The sequence below is a fragment of the Mytilus californianus genome, unplaced genomic scaffold, assembly GCF_021869535.1.
Source record: "Mytilus californianus isolate M0D057914Y unplaced genomic scaffold, xbMytCali1.0.p SCAF_9, whole genome shotgun sequence".
NCBI lineage: Eukaryota > Metazoa > Mollusca > Bivalvia > Mytilida > Mytilidae > Mytilus > Mytilus californianus.
The window spans coordinates 90,478,683-90,506,563 of NW_026262745.1; the positions used below are offsets into that span (position 1 = coordinate 90,478,683).

At 32.6% G+C, this 27,881-nt stretch overlaps 1 protein-coding gene across 1 annotated transcript; it reads right to left on the reverse strand.

The window, feature by feature from the left end:
- Nucleotides 1-13,469: 13,469 nt before the first annotated feature.
- LOC127714028 (glutamate decarboxylase 2-like) lies at nt 13,470-27,821 on the reverse strand. Its single transcript, XM_052219978.1, has 9 exons — nt 27,813-27,821; nt 27,062-27,141; nt 25,894-26,065; nt 23,919-23,929; nt 21,920-22,007; nt 20,530-20,679; nt 17,025-17,129; nt 14,681-14,770; nt 13,470-13,673 (listed from the first exon to the last, which is right to left on the reverse strand). Exons 1-9 carry the CDS (start codon nt 27,819-27,821, stop codon nt 13,500-13,502), a joined length of 879 nt encoding a protein of 292 aa, XP_052075938.1. The 3' UTR covers nt 13,470-13,499.
- Nucleotides 27,822-27,881: the final 60 nt, after the last annotated feature.

The window sequence follows — 27,881 nt, forward strand, 5'->3', positions numbered from 1 at the left end:
TTTCAGGGTCGTACCTTTGATATACCCTCTTTGAACAGATGATGGAATAACATTTCCGAAACGAAGCATCTGGGTTGCAAAAAAAGCAATTATCTAGTTCGTATGGTAAGTCTTTTACAGTGACATTTGTAATATTTTCCTCAACATCATAAAATGAAACTGACCTGTTCTTTAATGTTATTTCACTAGTTAACAAATTTTCCCTAGATTCAAAATCTTGTACAGATACTATGCAGTTAGTTTCCGTAAATTGAATAGATTTCACATCATCTAGACTTGTAATTTTCTGTATATTCCCCTAAAATATTATCGTAGGTTGTCCCTCGGAAATATTTTGTACTAAACTGTATGGACAAGTCTCTTCTGGTAAGGGACATTTTGTATAGAGTTGTGAGTAGATTTCAGGAATGCATGTAAACAAGTCAGGTTTATACCAAATACTACTCAAATGTCACAAACTTCTGTAGAATCAATGGCAAAAAACTTCCTGACGATAGAATCCTGAAGATATGAGTCCAGAACAAGTAAATAATAACAACTTTTCTAATTTTTCCCGGGCTTAAAAAAAAACCACATCTCCATTACCAAGGGACATAATTCTTATCTTTTATTCATTTTTTTAATTGTTTGTTTCATCCTTAGAAAATTTGTCTGGTTTCGATCTAACCGATCCAGTGACATTTTATAGGAGTTATCTACCGTTAGCAATTACATTCGTCGCTATTTTTTTTATTCTCATAAATCGTAAGTCGTATTAACCTAGAGTGTTTTTATTTGAGGGCCTTGGGTCGTAACTTAGAAAATGATGTCAAGGTCAAAGGTCAAGATCATGTTCTTAATTTTGACTTTTGCTTCCTTTATGATCTTCTCTGACATTTTTAACGATAAATATATAAAAGAACTATTATTACTTCAACTAGGTACATGATAACGCCATAAGATCTATAGCAAAATGACGGGTTACAGATTACCTTGAAAATGTCAAAAGTATACCGGAAGTAGCCATTTTGGTACTTTTTATATGAAAAAGGACCTACATTGTAGAAATCATATATTTGTTTAATAGGCATACATTAACCTATCATTTGAGACCAGATGCGATCTTCGATAAACCGGAAGTAAATAATTATCGCCATTTTTTTTAGGCAAAAGTCTTTTGAAAACATATATTTTTTTAAATTAGTGTAAAGACAACTTTCATTTGATACCGGACGTGACCTTCTAAAAACCGGAAGTAAAAAATTATCTACCTTACTACAGACAAAAGTATATAGAAACCATACATCTTTGGAATCAGTGTGAATAAAGCTATCATACGACGCCAGAAGTGATATATTCTAAACAAGAAGTAAAAAAATGATCTCCCTTGTTTCAGATAAAAGTATAGATAAACCATATATTTCTAATACTCATATTGATGAACCTATGATTTGATGTCATTAGTAACTTTACGAAAAACCAGAAGTAGCTTCATATCAATCATTCGGAAATTTAAATAGGAAAGACATTCAATTATTCTCTAATTAAGGGCTCTCATTCCTAATGGAAACCCCCTATTGTATTTAGTTTTTTTTTTAAGATCTGTCTTCCTTACTGAAATACCTTTCTGTATTTCGTTTGTTTATTATTATTTTCATTTACTAGGTCTTTCCATTTTTCCGTGGAAAGACCTTTTACTTTTGTTCTGATTATCTTTTATCCTCCGCTCCTGTCATTTAGCAAGATTTTGGTTTTGTATATGATATCGAACATTTTATAGACTTTGGAAACTGACACCTTTTAACGGAACACTTTTCGTTGTAAGATTTATCCCCCAAAACACTGTTTTCCCTGTGATTTCTACTCCCTCGCAACTCTCAAAGAAACTGACAAAATTATGGGACCAAATTGCTCGTTACATCCCCATGCCTCAGGTTGTCAAATAAAAGTTTGATCGAAGGGATCCGGAGAATCCATAGAAGAGTTATTTCCCCTTATGTATTTGATATAAGTGATATGATTTTTAGCTGGTAAATCATAATTGATTCAGACCTGGGCTTTTTTTCTTTGAGGTTCTGGGTCCACTAGAAAGAAAATGAGGTCAAGGTTAAAGGTCACACCCATGTTCTAAATTTTGACATTTACTCAATTTGGCTTCTACTCAGAATGAGTTATAGATATCGACAACAAAATGTAACCAAACTATTAGTCTCTTATGTCGCAACTGGAAATATTTTGTCAAAGTGGTATGCGTCATTTTATTGAGGGGTCAATATCGCTGAGATAGTCAAATCAACAAATTACTAATCATTACTTCAAACAATGCAGCTATCAGTATGAATATGCCAACCAAGTTCCCGGTCATCCCTCCCCCACTGATTTTGTTGTTGTTGAGGGAATACAATTCTACTGAATTAAAAATCGCCCTATGTCCTGTTAATTTTACTGTTAAAGTGGAATCCGATACATGTACACACGTCTGAAATAGAAATCCATCCTGCAAAAATCTGTTCCAATGCATGTATTTTTCTGAAATTAATCGATAAACGTCTCGTCAAACTACACACTGTAAAATTTCATAAAGGCATGCATTGCACTAACACTCTAATAACATCGTTTGGTGTGTTTGAGCTTTTGATTTTGTCATTTGATAATAGACTTTCCAAATTTGAATTTTCCTTGGAGTTCGGTATTTTTGTTATTTTACTTTTTTCTTAATCAATGATCAAACATCAATTTACCTGTAAAACAAATTTAATCCGTTATCACAATGTGTATACGCATGACCTGTCCCGAAGACGTCTCGATCTGCAAAGGATTAACTTAGGCTATCATTTTGACTATATGTGCTTGGTGATGTCACAATCACATCATCTTTAGAGCGTGCTACCTTAAATAAAACAGGGCTTTTCCCTATTTCGAATGGAATTAGAAATGTACTTCTACGTTATACAAAAGTAAAGATCGAAGTCCAATTTCCTTACAAATCTGAAAAAAATGCACACATAACAAGTTAATAAGACATAAAGTCCTAGGTTCTGTAGAGAATAGAGAAAATTTATAAAAGAAAGATGGACAGATATTTTTTTTATAAGGGCATCCAGGGCGTCAGCATGGCTGTGTTGGGTGTATAAATACGCAGCTTCGTTTGGTCAGAATGGGGACGTTAAATCCGATGCCTCGCAAAGAGCGTGCCATGTGTTTAACACTTGTGTGTCAACTTGTAGAAGATGAATTATTTATGTCATTAAAACAAACATTTTTGTGTATCTATTTATATGATTTTTATCATGTTTATTATCTACTTGAATGTGATTGAATTAGTCAGCTAGAATGTGTTCCTTGATTTACACTTTGATAGACCATGTTGTTGAATCTTCTTTTTAACCTTTGTATACACTTTGTATATTTCACTCTGTGATATAGATGTGTGATAATAGATTTGAGATCGGAAGAAATTATAACAAATGTTTGTTTGAGTATTATAAGGATTAAACATTGACATGGTTCCATACATATTTAGTGTTATACATGTTGTATCTTTTACCATGTGCTATCTAAAAAGATTTTTATTGTAGAATGTATTATACTAAAATGTGGTTCTCTGAATTAAGGGAGCAAGCCCATGGTGTTATTTGAAAATACTAGAGGGGTAGTGAAGTTTTGATTTGAAGACAATATCTAATATCCGTACGCTTAGAGCCGTTATCAAAGTTTGGGGGAAAATATATTTGAACATATTAAGGGGGAAGTCAAAAGTATATGTGTTCAAGGAAGGCTTTACCCTCTCTAGCAATTACAATTGGAGGTGGCAAGCCGCATTTTTTTTTTAAATTGTCAATGTCACTATCACAGCAGTTTTTTGCAAGCTGCAGCTTTTTAAAGTGTCAGGGTCACTATCACAGTTTGAGGTTGAAGGATGTACACCATCAAAATTTTAATGCACAATCAAGAATGGAGGGCTTCTCTTTTAGTACTGAGGACTGAAATCTATTAAACTATTAGTACCAGCATCACAAATGTAGTCAGAGGGCTGTGGTATTTCAAAAATATTCATTTCACAACAAAAAATGGAGGTTAATGGCTGTACACTATCAAACTGTACTCTATCTATTAGCGCCACAATCAAAGATGGATGCTGAGGACGACACTACATGTTAGTACCACAAATGGAGGTAGAGGGCTGTACTTTTAGCGCCACAATCATACATTGGGATTGAGGGCCATATAAACCATTTCAAACTATTAGTACCAGTATCACATTGAAGGTGGAGGGCTGTATTACTTTAACTTGTTTGTTCACCAATCACAATTTAAGGTTGAAGGCTGTACATCCTATCAAAATGTAAGTACCTCTATGACAGTTAGAGATTGAACACTGTATTCTGTCACAATATAGTGCACAAATCACAGCTGGAAATTGAGGTTGGTATCTGACTTTCAGTGCCACAATCAAAGTTGGAGAATAAGGACTATACTCAAATCAAGTCTCTTTCAACCTGTTAAGATACTATCAGGGTCTGTGATACTTCAAAGTACTAAAAAGCACACTGGAAATGGGAGCACTTTCTCAGGAGCAGGAATTCAGAGGACTTTTAAAGCAAAATCCGTTTATTATAGAATCAGAAGTGTGAACTCAAAATACAAGATGTAGACTTGAAAACCTGTATGAAGTTAGTAGATGACTTGTTGAGGGAAAAACATCAGGTAATATTTGAATTTATAGTTAATTCAAATACAATGTACTTGTAAAAAATGTAATAATTTTGCATATGAAATTAATTAGTTTCAAAAACAGCAAAATTTGTCATTGTTCAATGTTACATGTAGATATAGATAAAGAAATATATAAAAATTAATTTATATTATGAATCATATTACATGTTTGTCCCCCGCGCAACGCGTTGCAGGGGACATAGAAATACCGGGCGTCCGTCCGGTCTTGTTAGCGCTCTCACCTGAACAATTCTTGCCAGATTTTTATGAAACTGATATCATACGTTTATATCAGTAATGTCTTGGACGAGTTCGCAAATCAGTGCCGATCAATTATTTTGAAAGGAGTTATGCTCCCTGTAAACATTAATTATATGGAAAATTGCATCGTTAGCGCTCTCATGTGTACAATTCTTGCCAGAATTTTATGAAACTTATATCATAGATTTATATCAGCAATGTTTTGGACATGTTCGAAAATCAGTGCCGATCAATTATTTTTAAAAGAGGTATGCCCTTGGAAACATTAATTATTTGGAAAATTGCATCGTTAGCGCTCTCATGTGTACAATTCTTGCCAACATTTTATGAAACGTATATCGTAGGTTTTTATCAGCAATGTCTTTGACAATTTCGAAAGTGCTGGTCAAATATTTTCAACGAGTTATGCCCCATGGAAATATTAATTATAACAGAAGTTGCATTGCATTTACTCGGAAGCCTTCATTTTTCTATAAAAGTTTAAAAAAAAAATGTTTTATTTTTTAGTTATTGCCGTTGTACCTTGGATAGATAACATATGTGCAAGGTGGGGGACATTGGAATTCTGTTCTTTTATTATATTTTGATAAAATTTTGTAAACTAATATAATCCAGGTCATCATTGCAACCTCTTATCTTTTCTTTTTTTATTTCTTGCAATTCAACACACAGTTATTTTTTACCACGTTTTCACTGTAAAATGTTTCAGCAGAAGGGTCAACAAATTTTTCAAAGCTCACATTTGCCTTTTTTAAAAATCTTCATGATATGTTTATTATTTTTATGTGCATTTTAGAGTTATATGTGGCCTTTCTACCAACCATTGGACCCAGTTGACTTTGACCTCTGCGATTACTTTGAGATTGTTAAGAACCCAATGGATCTCTGTACAATAAAGGTCAGAGTAATGAAACATATGTGTTTTAATATGAACATCAGGAAATAAAGAATTATGAGGCTTGTGCCATTTGAATTTACAAGCTAAGTGTAATTTAAATATAAGGTTTATTTAATATGCTGATTATTACAGTTGAATTTTTCGAGTATTTTTTGTATACTTTTGGTGAATGTACCATGTTTTGATTGCTGCTGGTTCTTACTGCTACAACACAGGGTTCATATATATTCATATCACTTGAACAAGTTCTTGTGTTCAATATGCATTTAACTTGCCAATCATCATCATCAATAAACAAAGGTAATAAAGATTGCACGGTTCACCTGACAATCAAACAAACAGCCTCATTGTTCATTGTATACACTTAAATAGATAGGTGGAAGTTAGAGCACATGCATGGTATCTTCTTATTCAACTACTGCGGTTAGAACACATGGTTTCTTCTTTTTCAACTACTGCGGTTAGAACACATGGTCTCTTCTTATTCAACTACCGCGGTTAGAACACATGGTCTCTTCTTATTCAACTACTGCAGTTAGAACACATGATCTCTTCTTATTCAACTACCGCGGTTAGAACACATGGTCTCTTCTTTTTCAACTACTGCGGTTATAACACATGGTTTCTTCTTATTCAACTACTGCGGTTAGAAAGTTGTTCGTTGGTATCAGTTTAAGTGGATGTAGAAAATAATGCTTTTATTTATATTTAATTTCTTGTATTTGTAAAAGTCTGCATACAACCCTATAGAAAGTGTGTAAATCATTGAACATTTGAAATTGTATACCCGCAAAATCTATGAAAACTGGTATCCCAAAAATGACAGTGAGTGTCCGGTATTTTTTTTTTTTTAATTTCCTGTAATTACAAAATTGAGATCCTAAATATTGGTGTAAAGCCAAATGGAGTCTTTGTTATGACATGTACTGTAATTTTTCTGATCATTGTTTGAATGTGTTTAATTTTTTTTTAGAATAATTTGGAATGCAGTATATACAGTATAGAACACATGATCTCTTCTTATTCAACTACCGCGGTTAGAACACATGGTCTCTTCTTTTTCAACTACTGCGGTTATAACACATGGTTTCATAAGTCAATAGTTTAATTTAGTGGTGACATGCGACATCTATACCAGAACAGCTATTTATCAAGCAAACAAGATAATGAGATGTATAAAATGGTCAAACAGTTAGAAGAATATTTTAAGAAGACAATGGAAAAGTTCAATAGTGATATACTAATGGGAATGGATTCACAACATGAGAATTCCTCTCCAGAAAAAGAAATGGCTTCTCCAACTGAAAATTTACAGCTGGAGGTGAATTCTGATTCACAACATCGTTATTTCTTGCACAGTTTTGATACAATGTTTAGATATTTCAATAAATGTTTACACTGATGTTGTTCTTGATGTTTTGACTGGTTCACAATGTAATATACACTACAGCTGAGAAGGACTTTCTTTTTTATAACAGTACACAGGGGAACAGGTGGCAACAAATGGTTGTCAAACTTCCAACTTATGTATACTATCGAATAGACAATCTTCAATCAAGCATTTGTAATAAAGTTTCTATTTAACTAGAAAAAACGTATAAATTTGAGTGGACATTGATTGGCTGCCCACTATAGACAGGTGAAATAGGCAAAATCTATGTGAGCTGTTTTTGGCAATATTTTTTTCCTCTTAGATTTTAATTGTTCATTTAGTGGCATGTTACTCAATTTTTGTAAGTATATTTCACAGTGTATTCTCGGTAATTCAAATTACTAGGCAAGGGTGTGAATAATACAAAACTATATGGAAGAAATAAGATTCCTTCAAAAAAGGCATTTTTTCAAAGGTTAAAAAAAACCCACTGTACTTCGACTTTTTATACTTTCAGAACTATGATACTTTCTTGTAAAAGCCCTCTACTAAATACATGTTAATATTGTAGTTTATTTTCATTCAAATTCCAAAGAGAGCGTAATACATGGGTTATGTTATTGTCTTTTAATTTAAATGCAACATTTGTAATTGTCTTAGCTTTTCTGTTCAGGTCCTTTATGGTTTGAGATTTTTTTTTTTTGGTTGACATTGCAAATAAAATGTAAGGAGCATTACCCAGTGAAGTTTATACCAAACACATATGTCATTTTGTCATGTCAGTTATACATAGCTAACTATATTGTATGGGTTTTGCTCATTGTTGATTAGGGCATTTGATAGCCTATAGTTACTGATTTCCATGTCATTTTGCATCTGTAGATAGTTGACCTGCTTGCAATCATACCACATCTCTTTATGTTCATATCAGAAGTAGCATTTACCATATTTACTACTGACACACATTATTTGTGACTTCTAATTAATATATAGAAATAAAGCAATTGATATTCAATTTTAGATCATTCTTAAATTACTATTCTAATTTTTTTCAAATATTTTAATATTTGTCTTTTTTCTTCAGGATAACAGTATTAAAGGTGTATATCATTGTAGTGGTGATGAAAATATGACTAAATATGACATGGCTTTAGTAATGGCAGAAGTTTTCAGTCTTCCTTCAGATCATATTCAACTAGACAAAAAGCCTTCACCTGGATCCTCTAGGCCTTTCAATTCTCAGCTAAGTTGTCAGAGACTGAAAGACCTAGGAATAGCAAAAAATAGCCAGTTTAAAAGCAAGAGTCTCTATGTATTGAAGCCATGATTTAGTTCTATTTAAGTTAAATCTAGGTACTTACTGTGTCATTCTTACCTTGATTTTTAAGGACAAATTAACATTTATTAGATAGGAAATTTAGAAATTACAACTGATGAAATATAAATAGAATATCCACAGTAGATTGTGATTAATACACAATTCATGTCAGTCTTAGACTAAGATATTGAATAATATTTATAGATTTTTAAACATCTTAGGTGTTTATCAATATACATTATAAACCATCTCATTTTTTTTCTTCTGTTTTTTGGCCCATTTTAGTTGACTTCACAACAACTTATGTTTAGAAAATTTTTAACTTTGATAAAAGAGATAATCATAGTTTGACATATGTGTGACAATTTATAGACACTTTTTTTCTAGTCTGTTGAAGTCTGAAAAACAAATCCCTCAATACGTTTACAGTAACTTACTTATTCAAAAGAGTTTAAAAATGCAAGAAGGAATGATGAAGAATTGAAGGTCAATAAATATTAATGTCAAAAGGAATGTTTTTGTTTTTGTTAGAGACAATTTGATTTTAAGTTTAAATTTTTAACATGACTTGTTTCAAAGATGTTTTTTTTTTACCATTTTGCCACTTTTTAATTATAACAAAATTACTGTTTTGGTAATTTTTGGTTCATTATGTTTGTTGCTTTATAATTTGTTAGCATTTTGCTCTTATTTCTAAGTAGAAATTAAAATTTACTTGCTCAGTTGTTTTCAATGAGGATAACATTATATATATATACATTTCTTTAAGTATGAGTGTACTTAATTTTTATTAATGATATGTCTGTATGAAATAAAAGTGGAATATGTAATTTCTTGTTTGAGAAATGGGCATACATTTTGCCTTGTATGCACCAGGACAACTTTGAACCAACAAAAGAATTACTGCAATGTTGTTTTTTACGTGCAGAGAGCATGGTAATCTCAAAATGTTGTGCATCAGATGTCCCCATTCCGACCGAACCTCTGTCAGCTAAGGTCTTACTGCTGGACAGAAGAAGTCCCAGTCGACCAAATTACTATATCCTAGTTAACATTGGGATTAAGATTTTTATTTTGAGATGCGTGATTTTTGAAAAAAGCAAAGGAAGAGCAGATGTATGAGTAGAATTGTAGAATAACGGAACATTTAGACTTACTGCAGCAATCACCGATTTCATGACAGAAGTAGAGAAATTTTACAATAAGTTCAGATTTTTATAGAATGCCATTTTTAATAAGACGTCAGGAATCTAAATGTTGCTAAAACGGTGACATTTTAACAGGAGTAATTCATAATACGGAATGCATGGCGTATTGGTAAACTGGAACCTCTTGTATTTAACGCTTCGCTCAAACTATGAACAAAGAGTTAGTCAGCCGAAAACCAGCTTATGTTATTTGGAAAATCAGTAGATATTTCAGTTCATACATTACAGTATTGTCCTTTAATGTTGTACTTCGCAATAGACACCGAAAAAAATAATTGACATGTAGTTTTGTAACACTATTGTATTATTTTCTGTTATATTTTATTCTTTATTTATTGATTTATATGTGTTTTGTCTATGTATATAGCGTTGACTTATATCATAATCAGTTTAAAATATATGTCAGACTTTGTTTCTGATATGGCGATTTCACTAGCTTATAGCAATGTGAAGTATACTCTAATTAAAGGTAGGGTATGAGGATGATGATGATAATGATGATGCATGGCTGCTTAACGTCCAGCGGCAAATTGATATGCATATTCAGGACGGAAACATGCTATTGTAATATGAATATTTACCCTGCTTTGTACTAGACCGACACATTTAACCAGCCAGTCTTTGCTCTTACTCCATAATGCCGTGTGCTTAGCGGAGAAGCAGCAAATACCAAGTCCTTGTTTTGACCCGGCCCGCACTTGAGGCGAACACGCTACCACGAGACCAACGAGGGGTATCAGGAAGAACGACTGACATTTTCCTAGTCCCAATTATGTACTGATCGATGGTTATAGTGACGCAGCTTTTTGTCATATTTTACGTGTGTATACTTGGGTGTGACTTCGGAATCATTGTAATAGGCCATGCATGTAAAGGAAAATTAGATAACGGAACAATCATTGATAATTAAATGACAAAAAAACACTATAAACAAGTATTAGCTTTTCCAAAAATCTATCCGTCTCTTTGCAGTAATATATGACAAGTGTTTACTACATGAATGTATTTATATAGCACAGACATTATTATTCAACATTTGCACACAAGTTAATGCTTTTTTAGGAGAGAAAGGCTTTTTGAAACTAATTTGAATTGATAAAAAGGTGGTATAGACAAAGGAAGTACAAATGTAATGTGTAATATGTCATTGTTCTGAATTGGACGTCTGACCAAAAAAAAAACAAAAGGTTAAGAGCATAATATCACATACATGTATACCCATTTTACACTCACTCTATATGATATAATAGACATGAAGATTGAAGGTGTTAAATGTCTGCTGAATAATAAATGTATATCAGAATGATAATATGTTAATATGATGCCGAAAACAAACCCTGTTTGTACTCTAGGTTGCAATTCTGTAAATATAGACAATGCAATTTCCCATAGGAACTCCCTTTGGGGCTAAAACTGTGCCACTTTTACTATGAAGTTTCTTAAAAAATTATATCCCAGAACGGAAAGTTGTTATGCACTACTATTTTATTCAAAGGTCAAAATATAGGGCTGTGCAGCATATTTTCAACGTTTATATGCCCTGAACTTCTAAGAGTTCAAACTTATACTGAAATTCTATATTACGCCTACCTCCATTTTTGGACCTCCTAACAATTAAATTTTAGGCGCTACCATGTTTTTCTATACTGGTAACATTCCCAAGTTATGTCTCTATGAAATGAAACACAGAGATCATATCTGGGAACTAGTACGTTAGCAAATTAACATATCTATGAATATAATATATCTCCCCAAAAGAGGCGTGGCTTGTGACAGAGCTGTATTTATAAAGTGCAACCTCTAAGTGTAACTTATATTGGAAATTTATCTATAAACGAAATGAAAAATACAGAAATTCATTGATTTGTTTTGAAATGTGTTTTTTTTTTCCAAACAGTTGTTTCCTATTGAACATTTTACCAAAACAAATTTTCAATTTATACATAATGTTATCATATTTGACACGGAAACAATATAATACAAAAACATCTTGTAATGCGAGACAGTATTGAACCAACAACTTAGAGTTCTATCTGGAAAAAATATGGATCTATTGAGGGTAAATTTGAAGAATTAATACTTTTTACTAAAAAGTTTTAAATAGTAAAGCTTCTAAGCGTCAACACGACGGGTGCTACATGAAGAGCAGGATTTGCTTAACATTCCGGAGCACCTGTCTTTTGGTCGTTTTTCGTATTTTTGCCATGAGACTGTCAATTTGTTTTCGACTTACGAGTTTGAATATCCCTTTGGTATCTTTCGCCTCCTATTTCTAGGTAAAGATTTCGAATTTCAATATACATTTTTATATTTCTAAGATATAGTTTATGAAAGAAAATATATCGCGTTAATTGAGTCAAGTTATGTTGAGATATAGAAAGTTCGAATCCGATACCCTGTGGGATTCGAAGGCATTTACTAGGTTTCAAATTTTCTCAACCTATCAACGAACTTGAGTCAGTAATATCTTCCAATCACGTAGCTAACAGCATTCACTCCGAAGACCATGCATCGCTCAACTCGTAACCCCTAAAATGCTGAAACCGTAATATTACGGCCTCACCTCAAAAATACTTTTAGAAGTCAACTGTATAGTACTTAATTTAAAATTCATGCATGTTCCTTCGACCTAAGGCTATTTATTGTCATGTTTCTCAGGTTAAAGGTGCAATTTCAGCCCAAATACGAACCTCGTAAATTAAAATCGGATAAAAAAAAAGGTTTTCTGGGGGGTAGGCATTCCCTTCGGTGGCTGGGAAACACAGTACAGAGGCCTCAAACTTCTAAAAATAGTGTCAACCAGTGGATATATAACTACTATTCGTGTTTATTAGTGAAATACACTTAGGAAACGACTTCTTCCGGTTTCAGGTCCAAGTGAAACCAAACTTTGTAGAACACCATACTTATACTTTCAGGTCAATGTGTTCACTGGGGTCACTCTATATGCAGACTACACATCTATCCGCATCCCTCCGTCTTCCAGGTCAGGAAATAGGACGACAAATGGTAAAAATTAACGCTTTTTGCACCCGATGACCACCTTTGTGAAATATATCTTCGGCCCACCTACCCCTCCTACCCTCCTATTCTCTTCATATCAACGTTCCCGCCCCGTTATCCCCTATATTAGCTTTAATGGAATACATATGGAATATATCAGCAGCAGGGTATGACTCATTTGCCTATAATTTGCATATTTTTGCAAATAAACGTAAATCAGACATTTTCTGAAAACAATTCAGCATGGTAAGAGTTAATACAACCGAGAAGACGGTAATAACATTTCAAGTACAAAGTACCTGGACGAAAAATGCAGTCCACGACATTTATAGTAATAGTTGCATGTAAATAACAGATGCAAAGAACAACCAATTGAGAATAATGCTTTTAGTCCTGTTATATAGCACAATAAAAATACGCTTGATCGTTGTATTTCCTACAGGTTGATTTCTATCTATGAAAACACGCTTAGTTTTTGGCAGATAATTATTTAAGTATGTATATTGGATCTATTTATCTGCGTTATTTATTAATTATCATGTTTGCAATAACTTTATAAAGAGAGATCACTCAATGACCTTTAAATAAAAAGCACCAATACAAATAAAAATATTCTTAACAAACATTTCAGATTACAAGTTTTATAAACTAAGTCCTTATAATCTAAACACTTGCATGACGACAACAATCTGTCTGCCAACACCAAGTGACAGTATCATTATTCGCACTTCTATTTGGAACATTTTATAAACATTTGGCTAGTTCTTCAATTTCATTTAAAACAAAATCGAGGTCTTCTTTTTGTATTTCTGGGTTTGAGATGGCTATGCGGAAGAAGTTTGGTAGATCTCCGAGAGGCTGATAAGTGACCATAATGGTACCCTTTTCCATCATAAGGGCTTTCAAACTCGGCGCAACCTGTAGAAAAATAATGCAAAATAAAGAAAAAAAAAACAGTCACAAATAAAAAAAGGGTTTTAAAACAAATGGTAGAAAGAAATATAATTGAAAAGTATGGAGTTTGTGAACTTTGCATTTTCGTTATCCTGAAATTATATCCCACCACCACATCTCCTTCTATGCAATACATCTTTTTCCAATTTTCTTGCAGTAGGTTTTGTCTTCTGCATTAGGAAACAGATGCATTGGCCTCATATTAATTGTAAAAAAAGATGATATTGTACAGATACATGTGCTCATGTAATCTATCTTTTATGAGAACGTTGGCATCACAGAGAAGCATTAAGAGAAGTAGAACCCCAAGTGAATGATTATCTTTCAACGATTTTTACTTGTATTTGAGAAGAATCTTAGGTTTCAAAAGCTACTAGGTTTATGACTGGTGAACTCTTAAAAGCAAAAAATATTGCGCAAGTCGTACCAGTACCAAAGAATCGTTTAATGAGCGGACGATATTGGTGAGCCAAAATGCATATAATTATACAAATCGCGTTACAAAAGAAATGTAATATTTTGATAATTTGTCTCTTTTAACCCCCTCCCCCCACACACACCCAAACTATGACCACATATTTTATATGAATATATATACCAAAGACAACGTAATATACAAAGTTAAAAATACTGCGCGTGGCATCTCTATCTGTAATTTACTTTTCCACTTACCCTGAATGATCATACATTTGTAACGAATTGGCATTCAATTTCAAGTAGACATTGGCTAAACTTCCAAAACGGTAGCAAAAGCGTTCATGTGCTTACAAGTCAAAAAGAGAGACTTAATAAGAAATACCTTATTGGAAAAGGCATGTTCAACAAGAGTAAACAAATATTTTGTTTATTAACACTTTAATTAATACGTGATAACTTATTGAAAAGGCTCAACAAGAGAGAAAAAAATTAGATGATAACAAAATAGGGAAAAAGATAGTTCCAAAATATGTGTATATAGTTTAACTAATGACCTTGTTCAGATGTGTTTTCCCTTCATCGTGTTCGTCTGTTATGACAATACCCGAAGGTATATACCAGAAACATATATTTGGCCCTTGTATCTGAAAATTAAAAATAAAATATTCTTACCAAAAAAACCCTTCAGTTTAAAGACTATAGAATCTGGTCTAGGATTACTTACAAATTGCGTTAAGTACATCAATCATGATCGTGTATTCTCACACTTACAGAAAATTACATGAGTTATTGCGTGAACTACTGAGGGTTCACGCATATATATTGCCTGATGTTGTAGTCTTTCGGAATACCGGAAAACCTACTGTCTTTTCGGAATACATCTGTTCTTTTCTATGGCGTCCTGCGTAAAAGGTAATTAATTGATCTAATGAATATGCATTAGCGTTGTACAGTTGCTATAGAGATAAGTGTTAATCGAGGCTGCAGCTGAATAATATCTAACTGGAAGTGTTTAACGACCTTGACTGGATGTACATCCCTCGCACGGTCGGTGAATGATATCCTACATCAATAGTTAATTAAATTAGAGTCGCATATGTTAAGTTTTCTAAATTAAAACCTGGTTTCACATTGGAGATTAAGTGATCGTCAATGTATAGAGCGTTTTAAAACTGAGCCATTTTAGCGTTATTAAAAAAATCAGCAAAGTCCGTTTAAGCAGCAATTAAATTCTACGTCCAGAAAAGATGCAAACAAACAAAACATAGCACAACTTAGTAACAAATTATGTTTAAATTGCGCACTGGACATAAGCTATACTGAATTGGCACTCTTACTCCTGCTTCCCTCCGTCTGTCACACAATCGTATACAAAAAACAAATCAACAAATTCATTGTGTTTTGGCTAATTTACAAAAGGACAAGTTATGAAATTAAAAGAGAGATTTGTTTAAACAAACTAATTTAATATAAACCAGTGTAATTGGTTTTCCATAACGGTTTTAGTACGGGATTAACAAATAAGAATATAACTTAGGGTTTTGAATTATTTTTAACCTGGCTACAGTATCAAATAATGATGATTCATTTCTTTAAACTTCATTAAAACAAAGACTGTTATCACATTTACATGTCGACTTTAGCCAGAAAGCTTACTCTAATTTCCAAAACAGCACCTCAGAATGGAACATACAGTGGTTGCCTCCTATTTAGCATGTTGTAATGTTATCTATCGGAAGAGAGTGGGATGGGAGAGAGAGAAATTATTTATTTAACAAGAAAATTATATCCAACATTGAACAGCAGTTTTTATATAACAATTATCTGATCTTATATACCATACAGGCACTTAGGTTCACGATTGCATTTCTTTTTTTAAAGAAAGTAACTTGTAAGATTTGTCTAAAAAAAAAGTTTGTCGAAATACTTAATGATGTGTTTTCCCTTTTATTGACAAACCTTATACATTAATCGTGCATGCGTGTTATCTGTCGTCTCCTTTCTGATATTTGCATTAGATCTGATAGTTACTGTTCCTAAAGTAAGACAAGACCAGATACCTCCCCCCCCCCCCCCCCCCCCCCCCCCCCCCAAAAAAAATATATGCTATATGTCAATTGTGTTGGATGTGAAGAACGGGTAGTAACTCCAAAATTTCATGTCAAACACTTTTTTTTTTAATTGAATTATCTTTTCATTTATTCTTAACTATTTCGAATTGCTCTAAATAAAATAATGACAAATAAATGGGACAAAACAACATTTTGCTTTTAGTTAATGCAAAGTTAGAAGGGAAGTCAACATATGCGTTTGTAAAAGTCAAAAAGCGAAACCAAATTTAAAAATGGGATCTTTATACGCGGACACCATGCACATTTAGGTCTCATTATATTTATTTAAGTTTCCAATCACGCACAAATAGTAGAAGTATATGTATCAATATTTCCTTACCTTAAAAAAATTCAGAACTGTGTAAAGTGACTGACTTACTGGCGGTTTCATGCCATTGTGACCGATATAATCATTGTCTGTTCGGCTTACTGTAAACCAACTTATTTTCGTTAGCAACGTTTAAGAATACAAAAATATACGCTTTATATATATCGTCAACATACAAAACATGGAACTTCGCTTTAATGTATAGATACATGAGCAAACTGATAAAACTGCGAGGATAATAAATCACTGCAAATTCGGATAGAAAACAATAAACGCGATAAAAGTATCCACGAAAACTATTCAGTTTACAGTATTTAATGATTTTCTTTTCCATATGACTTATATACTAATTTTCCATGTGACTTATTAACTGACGATCTATGTCTGAATCACTCACGTGTCTGTCTGCCGAACTTATGGAATCTTTTATTTTGTACACAATCACGATTAATTTCTTACCTCTTCCAAAACAAGCTGGAAACGTGGTCTCTTCTTTATTTCACTGACAAGATATTTTGACAATGTGAAACACGAATCAATTTGATCTTTAAAACCATTATCACCCTAAATTAAAATATTGATTGAAACGAGTATTACAAAAATGCAAACATGATGGAAGAGGATAACAGCCGAAACGTTAACTTAATTTAATAGTTCAGAGAATATTACACACAAAACTTAAGTTTGAACACCACACACACACAAAGAGGAACTGATGTCAGGAGAAACAATTAGTATAAAACAACGGCAAATTCAGAGAGAAATAACTGTATATAACTATTGATACCAAATTCGGATAATATCGCATTGAAATAGAGTTTGGAGGTAGGTGTTTCATTTTCTTGTTCATTGCATTATTCCCACATTTTATTGATTTCAATAAGTCAACATGGCGGCCAAATCCTTAGTTATGACATGTCACCCGTGGATTTGACGTTAAAATACAATTATAATATGACTTTCTTCTTTCGCTTTGGAAATAAAGCCATGTGTTCTAATTGCAATAGAACATGGCTTGAACGTGATTGATGTCACAATTAATTTAATTTGAATTTTTCAGTTGTATTTTGAACAAAGCCGGAGAACAAAATGGACATTTGTGTTGGTGTTGCTCGCTATGAAATTAAATAAAATCGTTCTAAAAGTAAGTTTACATGTATCTGTTTAATTTTTATTGTGAAACGGTTGATTTTCGATATCGTTTTGGCTCATAAATTCAAACTGGCTGCCTTTCAAACGTGTATTATAGAACCGTTTCGAAGTACAAAAGATCTAAATTCTATCATGCCATGCTCTATGCTCATTTTAACAGGGGTGGGCATTATATTTGTCAACATTTAACGCTCGCCAACGCTCGGTATAAAGATACAGGGGATATAATGACGTTGCTAACGTAAAATGTTATTTTCGCGACATGACATATCGGGGAAAGATGCATTGTTCTACTGATTTTAATTCCCTCTGAAAAAGCACACGAGGGAACATCTTTTATTACATATTTGATTTTTCTACAGCTTGTATGTATCACCGTGGGATCAAAAATGTATCGTATGTCCTAAAATAGTATCCAACGAAACAAATGTTTTGGTTGAGAATTATAAGGAGTAAACACATTTTTCATTAGATACATGTGTATTATATAAAAAAAATTCATGCAATACATAGATTTATTGGACATTTTAGCCTTCTCTTACGGGGGTGAATTTGAACAGCCATACACACGGCACACTTTTATTCGCTTCACTTTTTAGAATGATCTTATTTGTCCTATTAAAACCGAAATTAAAGTATGATACACACACTTTTATATACTTTAATAATAGACGATCTATAATATAAGTTAGTAGCTGCGAGGTTAAATTGAATTAGTTGTAGAATCAACGTCTATGTCATTTGGTCTCTGGTGGAGAGTTGTCTCGTTGGCAAATATACCACATCTTCTTATTTTTATATCAAAATTAGAAGTTGTCGGTTTTGGTTCGAATCCTTGTTTTCTCCATTAGTATTTCCTTTGTTCTTATTTGGTGTATTATAAGTTATGGTTATTGAACAAGCAAATCGGTATATGTAATTTAATCTGCACGGCTCGGATGACCCCACTTGACTCGAACGACGTAGGACTTACCGACCGTGCAAGTTATTTGATGTATAACGATTTGATTGGTCAATAACTGTTTTGACACATGACGCAATCAATTTACATGAACGTTTTGAAAAGATGCGGACAATATTCAATCCACGCCTTCTAGGAAAGTTCCCTTGGGTAAAGAAAGGGGAAAATACACCTCTAAGTAGTAAACGTTGGTAACGTTTGAATTATTAACTTTTTTTTATTATCATGCTTTCTCCTAAATTGTCGCATCATCTGGAGAATTGCGATTTTATTGCATATTTTTAATTGTTTCTGTTAAATTTATTCACAATCTTTATATATATTCGTGACGATTTAGAACTGGACATATTTTGTAGACACCTATCTATTGTTGAAAACTATATGTTACCCTCTAAATTTCCTTGGTATTTTTGTCGTTGGGCTGCTGTCTTATTGACGTATAATAGAAAAACAAAGGATTATGGGGTATCCATCCATGACACAAAATCAGTACATGCACAGCGAAAAACACAAAAAGCAAAGGAACAGCGTTTTTTTGCTGTTCTTCATCTCAAAGTAACAGTGAGGCCTTCGACTCCGAAAAAAACTTAAAAAGCTCTCATTCCATAACATGTTTAAGACGGTCCCCATCAACAGTTTGAATTGAATTCTTTGCAAAATGATTCGAATAGACTTTGTAAGATGTATCACCACCAAATCGGACCCGGTCAAAAAAGAACGTACTGGAAAGTAGTACATACTAAAAACAAAATAGTTTCTACGCATATATGTAAATATTAAACTATGTAGAATACATTTTGGTTATTAAGGTATCAAATGAAAGGTGAAAGACTGGTAATTCTTCTAGAACACATATTGCCTTATATTTTTGAATAATACAAAAATGCATAAATGGATTCTAAAATTTATATTTGATATTTGTCTTTTGTTTGCTACAATTAAAAGGTGATTTCTGGCCGTAACAGTACACAACTGGCCTAAAATTGAGATAATGCTGTGGCACACATCAGAGAAGTTATCTCAAGGATAAACACACCATAGCTTTAAAAAAACAGAAGAGCATACATATCAAGCACGGGGAAACTGTCTAAGGCCTCCACGCAGCACGAGAGACAAACACCGTTAATATAAAGCGCACATCTCTAACAGTTAGTTTCGTTTGGTGTACTTTTAAAACGGTCTATGACAAATCTTAACTGAAAGGGTTATTAAGAATAGATTAACTGCTTTTCTTTCACTCAAGAATATGCTAAGAGGAAGATTAATCGAGGTGAGATGTACCTAAATGTATAATGGAGAGTAAATCATTTTAACGTTGGTTTGTTATTATAGATTTGTCGATTATATTCAAATGAATGATGATGAAATGGAAATTTCAGTACAGTATAATGTAAGTGCTTACGATTTTGTCTTCATGATTTAATGATTTAAATCGACTCCCTATATATAAATTCTAATTATTTGTTCTTTCTTGTGAATCATTTGAGATAATTAGGTGGTTATTTGAACTCACTGACAATAGAGTTTAATTAATGAAAGAACTGTTATTTTGAAAAGACGTCTTAACAAGACACAATGGATAAAAAGGTTCGTGGTATCTTTTTAACAAACCAATGCTTATCCATTGTATCTACATTATATATCTTTCTTTCAGATGCGTCGGGTGTTAGTTAATATGGTCTGTTGTACTATGTGATGTTTTCTTTTGACGATTTCTGATATCCCTTCATAGGATGAAATCAATACAAAAGTTGATTATTTTGTAATTAGTGACAGCCACTGAAAAAAATATCCTAATGATTAAGTATCCTAGAGGATGGCAAAATTTGTTTCCGCATTTGCAATATTTACCTTCGATCTCCACATTAACCATAATTTGAAGACATCATTATGACGTCCACATTGTAAAGACTTGTCACCAGTGTCAAAGCTTGTATCATAATGTTTGTCTTTGTGATATAGGTATGTTGCACCAGTTTGGTTGACATCCAGTAAAACACCCTAAAATGATTTTCAACAAAAAAAATAACATATATCACACTTTGGGAATTTGGAAAATCGGTTTTATTTTTCTCGTTACTGAATATTTGCAGTTACCATTATAAAAGTTTAGGCTGTCATGTAATAGACTTTTTTCAATTCTTTTATTAATTTTCACATTTCAAGCCTGGGGTAATGTTATCTTTAAACTCTTTAACAACTGTTGAATATTTAATCTGTGGTCAAATCTTATATGAATCAACTGGATTTACAATGGATAACCACTGAGGTTTTAGCAGCACAGTCCAAATGATTAACATAATATAAACTCTGTTTCGTAAATGAATGAACTTTGAATTAATAGGGGTATTCATATAGACAGAAAGTTAACATTTTCAAATAATGTTAAAAAAAAAAAAAAATAAGGAGTTTCGTGATATGTTCATCAAAAAGGGTTATTGCTTAATAACTGCATTTCAACCGGATTTCCAAGGTAAAATATCGGTTATTAATTTGGTGATGTATGGCGGGTGGGCGGCTGTCAAACAGTGTCCGTGCAATAACTTGTAAACGCTATGACGAAATATTTGTAAATTTAGATATGTTGTTTCCTGTCCCTAAATGAAGGTCAAGTTCGATTTTTAAGATTTTAGCTTTCATCGTTGCTGAGTTGTAGACCTTTAAGTAGCGAAAAATGATACTTAGATTGTTTTTGGCCTTTTCATTTCAACATCCTAAAAATAATCATTTATTTTGTTTAATTTGATCCTGATTTGGGGTCCAGATTTGCAAACACCAACATGCAGGAAAATCCGGTTTGCTGTCAATCTGACAGCTTCTTGTCTGTGTTTAAATTTACTCCGTTTTTTAAATAACCCTCGAAAGATAAAAGTCTGGTCAAATATAGATCATCAAAATTTTATTAAAGGGCTTTTCTCGATCCTCGTTCTCGGGGTAAGATTGGCAGAGTTTGTATTGTGCGTAATTGATGAGCAGATTCTCCGAATACAATCAAACTCTATAAAGCAACTTATAAACATATGGACAATGAAAAATGTTCAAACAAGTGTCGAAAGTGCATTCGCTGATTAGTTTTCAATGATATTTTAAAAGCAGCGTAAGCACTGTAATTTTAATAAGATATTTTATATCTCATACCTATAACTGGCTAGTAATATATGAAATATGATATAGAGAAGATACATACAAATGAATAACTAACTAAGAGTTCGAGTATACTCAGTTGAAATGTTAAATTAGCTATTATTATCTTTTCCTTCAACAAAATAGCTGAACATTGCAAAGGCGTACCCATCATCTTGTGTGGATTCCATGTCATAGAATCAGCCCTTCAGATAAAAATATTCTATCTTAACGATAATATTAATATGCCGGATGTTCAATTTCATTACTGTATCACAATTTTTCAACTCGACCTGCTTTGATTTATGTACTAATGTTTTATTTGTGTTTTTACTTATAAACAACTGCGTTTTTTATTGTCTTTGTGTATAAGAAGGTGTTACATACATATTTAGTGAACGCTTGTGTAGTTCTTCACGAATCATTATAGAGAAACATCTGCATATTTTAAAGTTTTATCTCAGTTTTAAATTAAGTAGGATAAAGTTGTTGCTGTTTTATTTATAAATAAGAAGATGTGGTATGAGTGCCAATGAGACAATTATCCATCCAAGTCACAATGTGTAAAAAGTAAACAATTATAGGTCAAAGTACGGCCTTCAACACGGAGCCTTGGCTCACACCAAAATAGCAAGCTATAAAGGGCCCTAACAAAAGACTAAATTTTAAACAATTCAAACAGGAAAACCAACGGTCTAATCTATATAAAAAACGAGAAACGAGAAACACAAATGAACCACACCAACAAACGACCAACACTGAACAACAGGCTCCTGACTTAGGACAGGTGCATAAAAATGCAGGGGGTTTAAACGTTTTAACATGCGCCAACCTTCACCCTAACATGAAAAAGTGGTATAACATTACAACATTAACATTCTTCCGCAGAAAAGATGAATTTGTATTGAAAAACACGGATCTTGCAAAAGAAACATATTAAAGCTATACAGCAGAACAAAATTGAATATATACGTCAAGGAATTATCTTAGTAGAGATTTCTAATAAAATGACATACGTACGTAACTCGACGTACGGACCTAATGAAAATGGTTATTTCCAACCATTGAATTTGGTTGAATACGTCGCTCAAGTTTAAATCAAGTATGCAAATACTCTTTAAATCATACTCTGGAATTTTCGTCCATATTAGATAATTTTAACATGATGAAAAATGAGGGGCAATTATTATAAGAAGAATTTCAGAAATGTCAAAATCAGTGTTTGTCAGAATATTCCAGTTAATTTCTAAATAAAAATATGTTCCATTCATCATAAAACGTATAGATAAAAAATCCCTAAATAAATTGTATTTCAAAAGGTGTGCTCGATTATGGATTGTTCTGTGTTGTTTTGTTTAACGCAAATGCTACTTGAGTTCAAACACAAAAGACATTTCCAGGCAAAATATTTTATATATTTCTTGACGTACCTTTACTTATATATAGTATTTTATCCATTTCATTGATAAACAATTTATAGGGGGTCACCGAATTTGTTTTTAATAAAAAGATCATTGAGGTGAGTTTGTAAGGTAGGAAACATAGAAAAACATTAGATAATAAGACTTCAATAAAAGATGCCAATCTAGGATTTTGAAAAAGGGGGCCTAAACTAGGCCTAAACTAGGCAACATTAGGAGTGGAATATGTTAAAGTTCTATGCATTTACCACATATGTAGCTACATAAGGGGGGGGGGGGTGTCGAACCCAGGACCACCCGCACTCGAGCAGTGGCGTAGATTCCATTGAGCCAATGAGGTAACCGCCTCACCAATTTTTTTATTATTGAAAAAAAATAAAATAAAGAGACAATATATACCGTGTATTTCATAGTAAACAGTACAGAGTGACGATGGCTCCAAACGTTTACACCCTCTACACATGATTAACTTAACAAAAGTATCAGTAAAACTTTCTTTTAATCAAACGAACAACTATCTTTTTCAAGACAGACAAAGAATATCTTGTAAAAAAAATATTCAAACAAGAGGTCATAACTTTGAACCTGCAACGATGCTTGATTTTTTTCTTGACAACGAACTTATTACTTTAGGTGGACGTCATTTTTAACAGATATTTGGCATTCCTATGAGACAAACTGCGGTCCACTTCTTACTGACATGTAACCTGATTAATAGAAACCATACTTCATAGTTCACCCAGTTGTTATAAGCCATGCATTTTGTCAAAAGCCCCCACTAGCTCTACATGCACAGAACAAATATAACAAGGATCCATAGGAGGACTGTTTCAAGAAAAGATGTATTCCCCTGTCTATCATGCTCTCATTTTCCAGTTGCAGTTGAAATGCATGCTGTTATCTTGGTCGACCGAGTCTACATATTATTCAATTATTTTGTTTTACTTGTCCTGAATATGCATCCAGTTTTTGTCCCATCAATCAATCAATCAATTAAACCTGTTTGAAATTCTTTTTTTTTTTTAATTTGTGAACGCTAAAAGCTATTTTGCTATTCTGATTTGCTATTAACCGTCCATTTCCGTTTGGCATTGCGGTTTTTTAACCAAGTTAAGGCTCTGAGTGCCAAGTTTTAAGTCGTTTGCTTCATTGCTTCAATAGAAACAAAGTTCAAGCTACTGTCGATACGAGCGCGCTACTAAAAGACCAAAGAGGCGATTATGAATATGAAAGATACACATATACATGTATAAGTATGTATATTCAAAACATTTGAAACAAGAATACGTGGCCGTAAGACATCGTGTCCTCTCACATTATCACATTTCCATGTTCAGTGAACCACTAAATCCGGGTCAAACTTTATTTTGGTATACAGTTCTAAAAGTTTCATATTTGGAATAGGACGAACAGACAGACTCACATACCAGAAAATATAATATCCCCTTGCTATCATAGGTTTGTCATAATAATAATAAATTAAAAGATCATCCTACATAACAAAACTTCAATCAAATACTAGTATTCCACGCATGTCCGTTTTTCGTACGCAGTTGTATAAGTGAAACGCAAAACATTTCATAAAAACAGTTTGTGAGCAATGACGTTAGATATTTAGACTCTTCCTAGAACACATTCATCATTATAATTAAAGACACAAAGTGAAAAAAATAACTGATTCAATTTAGTAAAGAGTAATTTTTGTTTTTTGAAGATACATTCTCATTAAATCCATTTAACAATATTCTAAGGAAAGATGAAAAATTACTATGTACTAGATGCATCAGTGATCTTAGTTTCTACCTCTGACAAAAGTATCTTAAAATGCTTTATAGAAGTATGCTTGACAAAAGTAAGTCTTGTACATTTTTAACATTCCGGCAGGCGTGTTAGAAACTCCTGTTTATACCTTGTCACTTATAGACAAAAATGAGAATATCATCTCGCTTCGGATTTCATTATTCTTATTTTTTCCAAACTCAATTTTGATTAAGCAGATTTAAGAATTCACCCTTTGAGAAATAAATAGTTGGGTAGAGTGAAATGACGAAGTAATGATCGCTGCATTTGATTACCGGTAACAGGATTAATTATTCCCTTACAAGTTGTTGTCAAAAAAGTTATATAAAATAAAAATAACATCTTTTCCAACAAAGTATGTGTATTCAACGAGCCAAAAAATCATGCTGTCTATGCTCCCTTCTGCCATGCCATGAAATTTTGTGGTATCACGCAGTATTCGTGATTTCATCGAACATGTACGAATTAACACAAAAATACTCAAATGATACCTGCAAAAATTACATTTAGTTTTCCATGTTTTATAACATCATATATATTTACTATCAACAACAACATAAGGTGTACAAAAAATATCAACACCATGTACCAATCTATCTGTGATTTCGTTGAATTTTCAATATCTTGATGTCAATTTATTTACTTTCAATGTTTATAAAATCTTAATTTTTGAAAATATACGTTTTTCACACCTTTCGAACCATACACGGAAAAATTCTTAAAAATTGAGGAGAAAAAAAATAAGATAGAAGGAATCATTTGTACGTGAAAAAGAAGTTTGAAAAATAATGAAAAAAAAACCGTATCATATATTCAATAGAATAAATGGAGTTGCTATTCGTTTGTATTACATATCTCTGTTTGGACGTACGTCTACATGTAGCCACATCCCAAACTCTTCACATACATCGGCATTTTTTTCCAGCGGGTCGAAAGCTCCCAGAATTGTTGTTCCACATGTCGCATTTACCATCAAAGGAGTTTGTTGGTTTGCAATTGAGTGTTTTATTTTTGAACGCAAGACATCTACCTTCATTTTCCCACTTCAAATACAAATATACTTCATTCATATCATAAGGATATTATAGTTTATCAAAATAATTTGTTGTCAGTTATCAATTGTGATATTGTTTAAAACTTCCTTTCAATTAGAGTAATGTTTTAATTCAATAAGAATTGACCCAATCAAATATACAAAAGACATCAAAGTAAAATATATACGTTTGGTTAATATTCATCATCTATGTAGTCAGCATTCCGATATTAAAACAAAAAATCTTATACTTTTACTCTTTACATTTACGTATTACAAATGTATAGTATATCGAAGCTAAAACTGTATTTCTCTCCATACGATTCTCAGATATTCTGCTAATGTTCTGTTGCGGTTTGGGATTTTCATGCTTGTTCTGATTAATGTGTATTCAGTCACTTAACTGTTATCTTTGTTTAGCCTAAATAGGTATCAAGCATAAATGTATATTGTAACAATAGTTTCATAATTTCTTTCTTTTTTTTTTTGGTGTTTCAAATTTAACCCGGTATAACTTCTTTATTTATGAGTCTATACTGTCTAGTGGGATTTTGAGCCTCAGATATCATCAGTCAAGTTCCCGACATATTCGCAGTTTCATTCATGTCTTGTAACTGATATACGATAACCATACGGTTCATCCTTAGCCCCTATAAGGTTTTGTGTTTAGGTCCAATTTTTGTTTTTCATGCATGAATTTTTGGCTCCGAACGTACATGATGAGAATTATTTAAGAAATACGTAACCGTGACTTGTTGTGTTCGTTTATTTGCTATACAATACGGAGCGTTTGGGAAGGTTTGCGGAACAGTATATATATATCTAATAAATCAGAGGAATTACACACTCGAGGTACTGTAAAGAATTTTGTTAACATTCCGACGGAACATGTGTTTTTTGAATTTCATTCTACTCTAACATGTTTAAATTTTATTCATTTCGGTCTTTTTAATTCGTTTATTCTAATGGAAGTAATTGCTTGCAGGTAGAGGTGAGGAATTCTTACTTTGAATCACAGTCTACTGCAATTACGTTGTCCAGACCAATTCCAAGCAACATGGCAGCTTTATTGATAGAAAAATGACTCTGAAAAAATTTCGCCAAAAATATGGAAGTACACACATGGCGACAAAATAAAAAAAGAACAGCAAAACAAATGGTTAGATGGATGCTTTTTGTGCTTCTTTGTTAAATGTTTGTTTGTTTTGAGACTGTGACACAGTGATGACTGCTGTACCCATATTTTGACAATGTTACTTATTGTGTCTGTTTTGTTCACGCATCGTTGTAAATATAATGGAATGTGGTGCGACTGTCATACAAGTGAGAGGTTTAGCGCTATAAAACCAGGTTCAATCCACCATTTTCTAGATTTGAAAATGCCTGTACCAAGTCAGGAATATGACAGTTGTTGTCCATTCGTTTGATGTGTTTTATCATTTGATTTTGCCATTTGATTAGGGACTTTCTGTTTTGATTTTTCCTCGGAGTTCAGTATTTTTGTGATTTTACATTTTTTGTAGCATTGTATAGATTTTCTAACATTGAAATGGACAATTTTAGTATGTTAATCATGTGAATTAATCCAGTTTTTTATAGTAGTATTTTCATTTTTTTTTTTTGTTAAAGATAATTCAAATTCTAAGGTTATTCCATTTCAGTTAAACTGAATAAATTTGCCGAAGATTCTGAAACTATTATTTTGTAAAATGGTTAGCTACGTTTCCCTTACTCATTTGTAGAATTCTCTCAATTACGGAGTCCATTTTGGAGTATTCTCTAAATACCCGCCTCTTTTGAAATCCCAATACACTGATATATCTATC

Excerpts from the sequence above, each read along its gene's own strand:
- LOC127714028 (XM_052219978.1), bottom strand. Across the intron at positions 14,771-17,024 it reads TCCAGCTTGTTTTGGAAGAG|ATACAAGGGCCAAATATATG; the intron begins GTAAGAAATTAA and ends TTTAATTTTCAG. Across the intron at positions 13,674-14,680 it reads GGAAAACACATCTGAACAAG|GTTGCGCCGAGTTTGAAAGC; the intron begins GTCATTAGTTAA and ends ATTTTTCTACAG.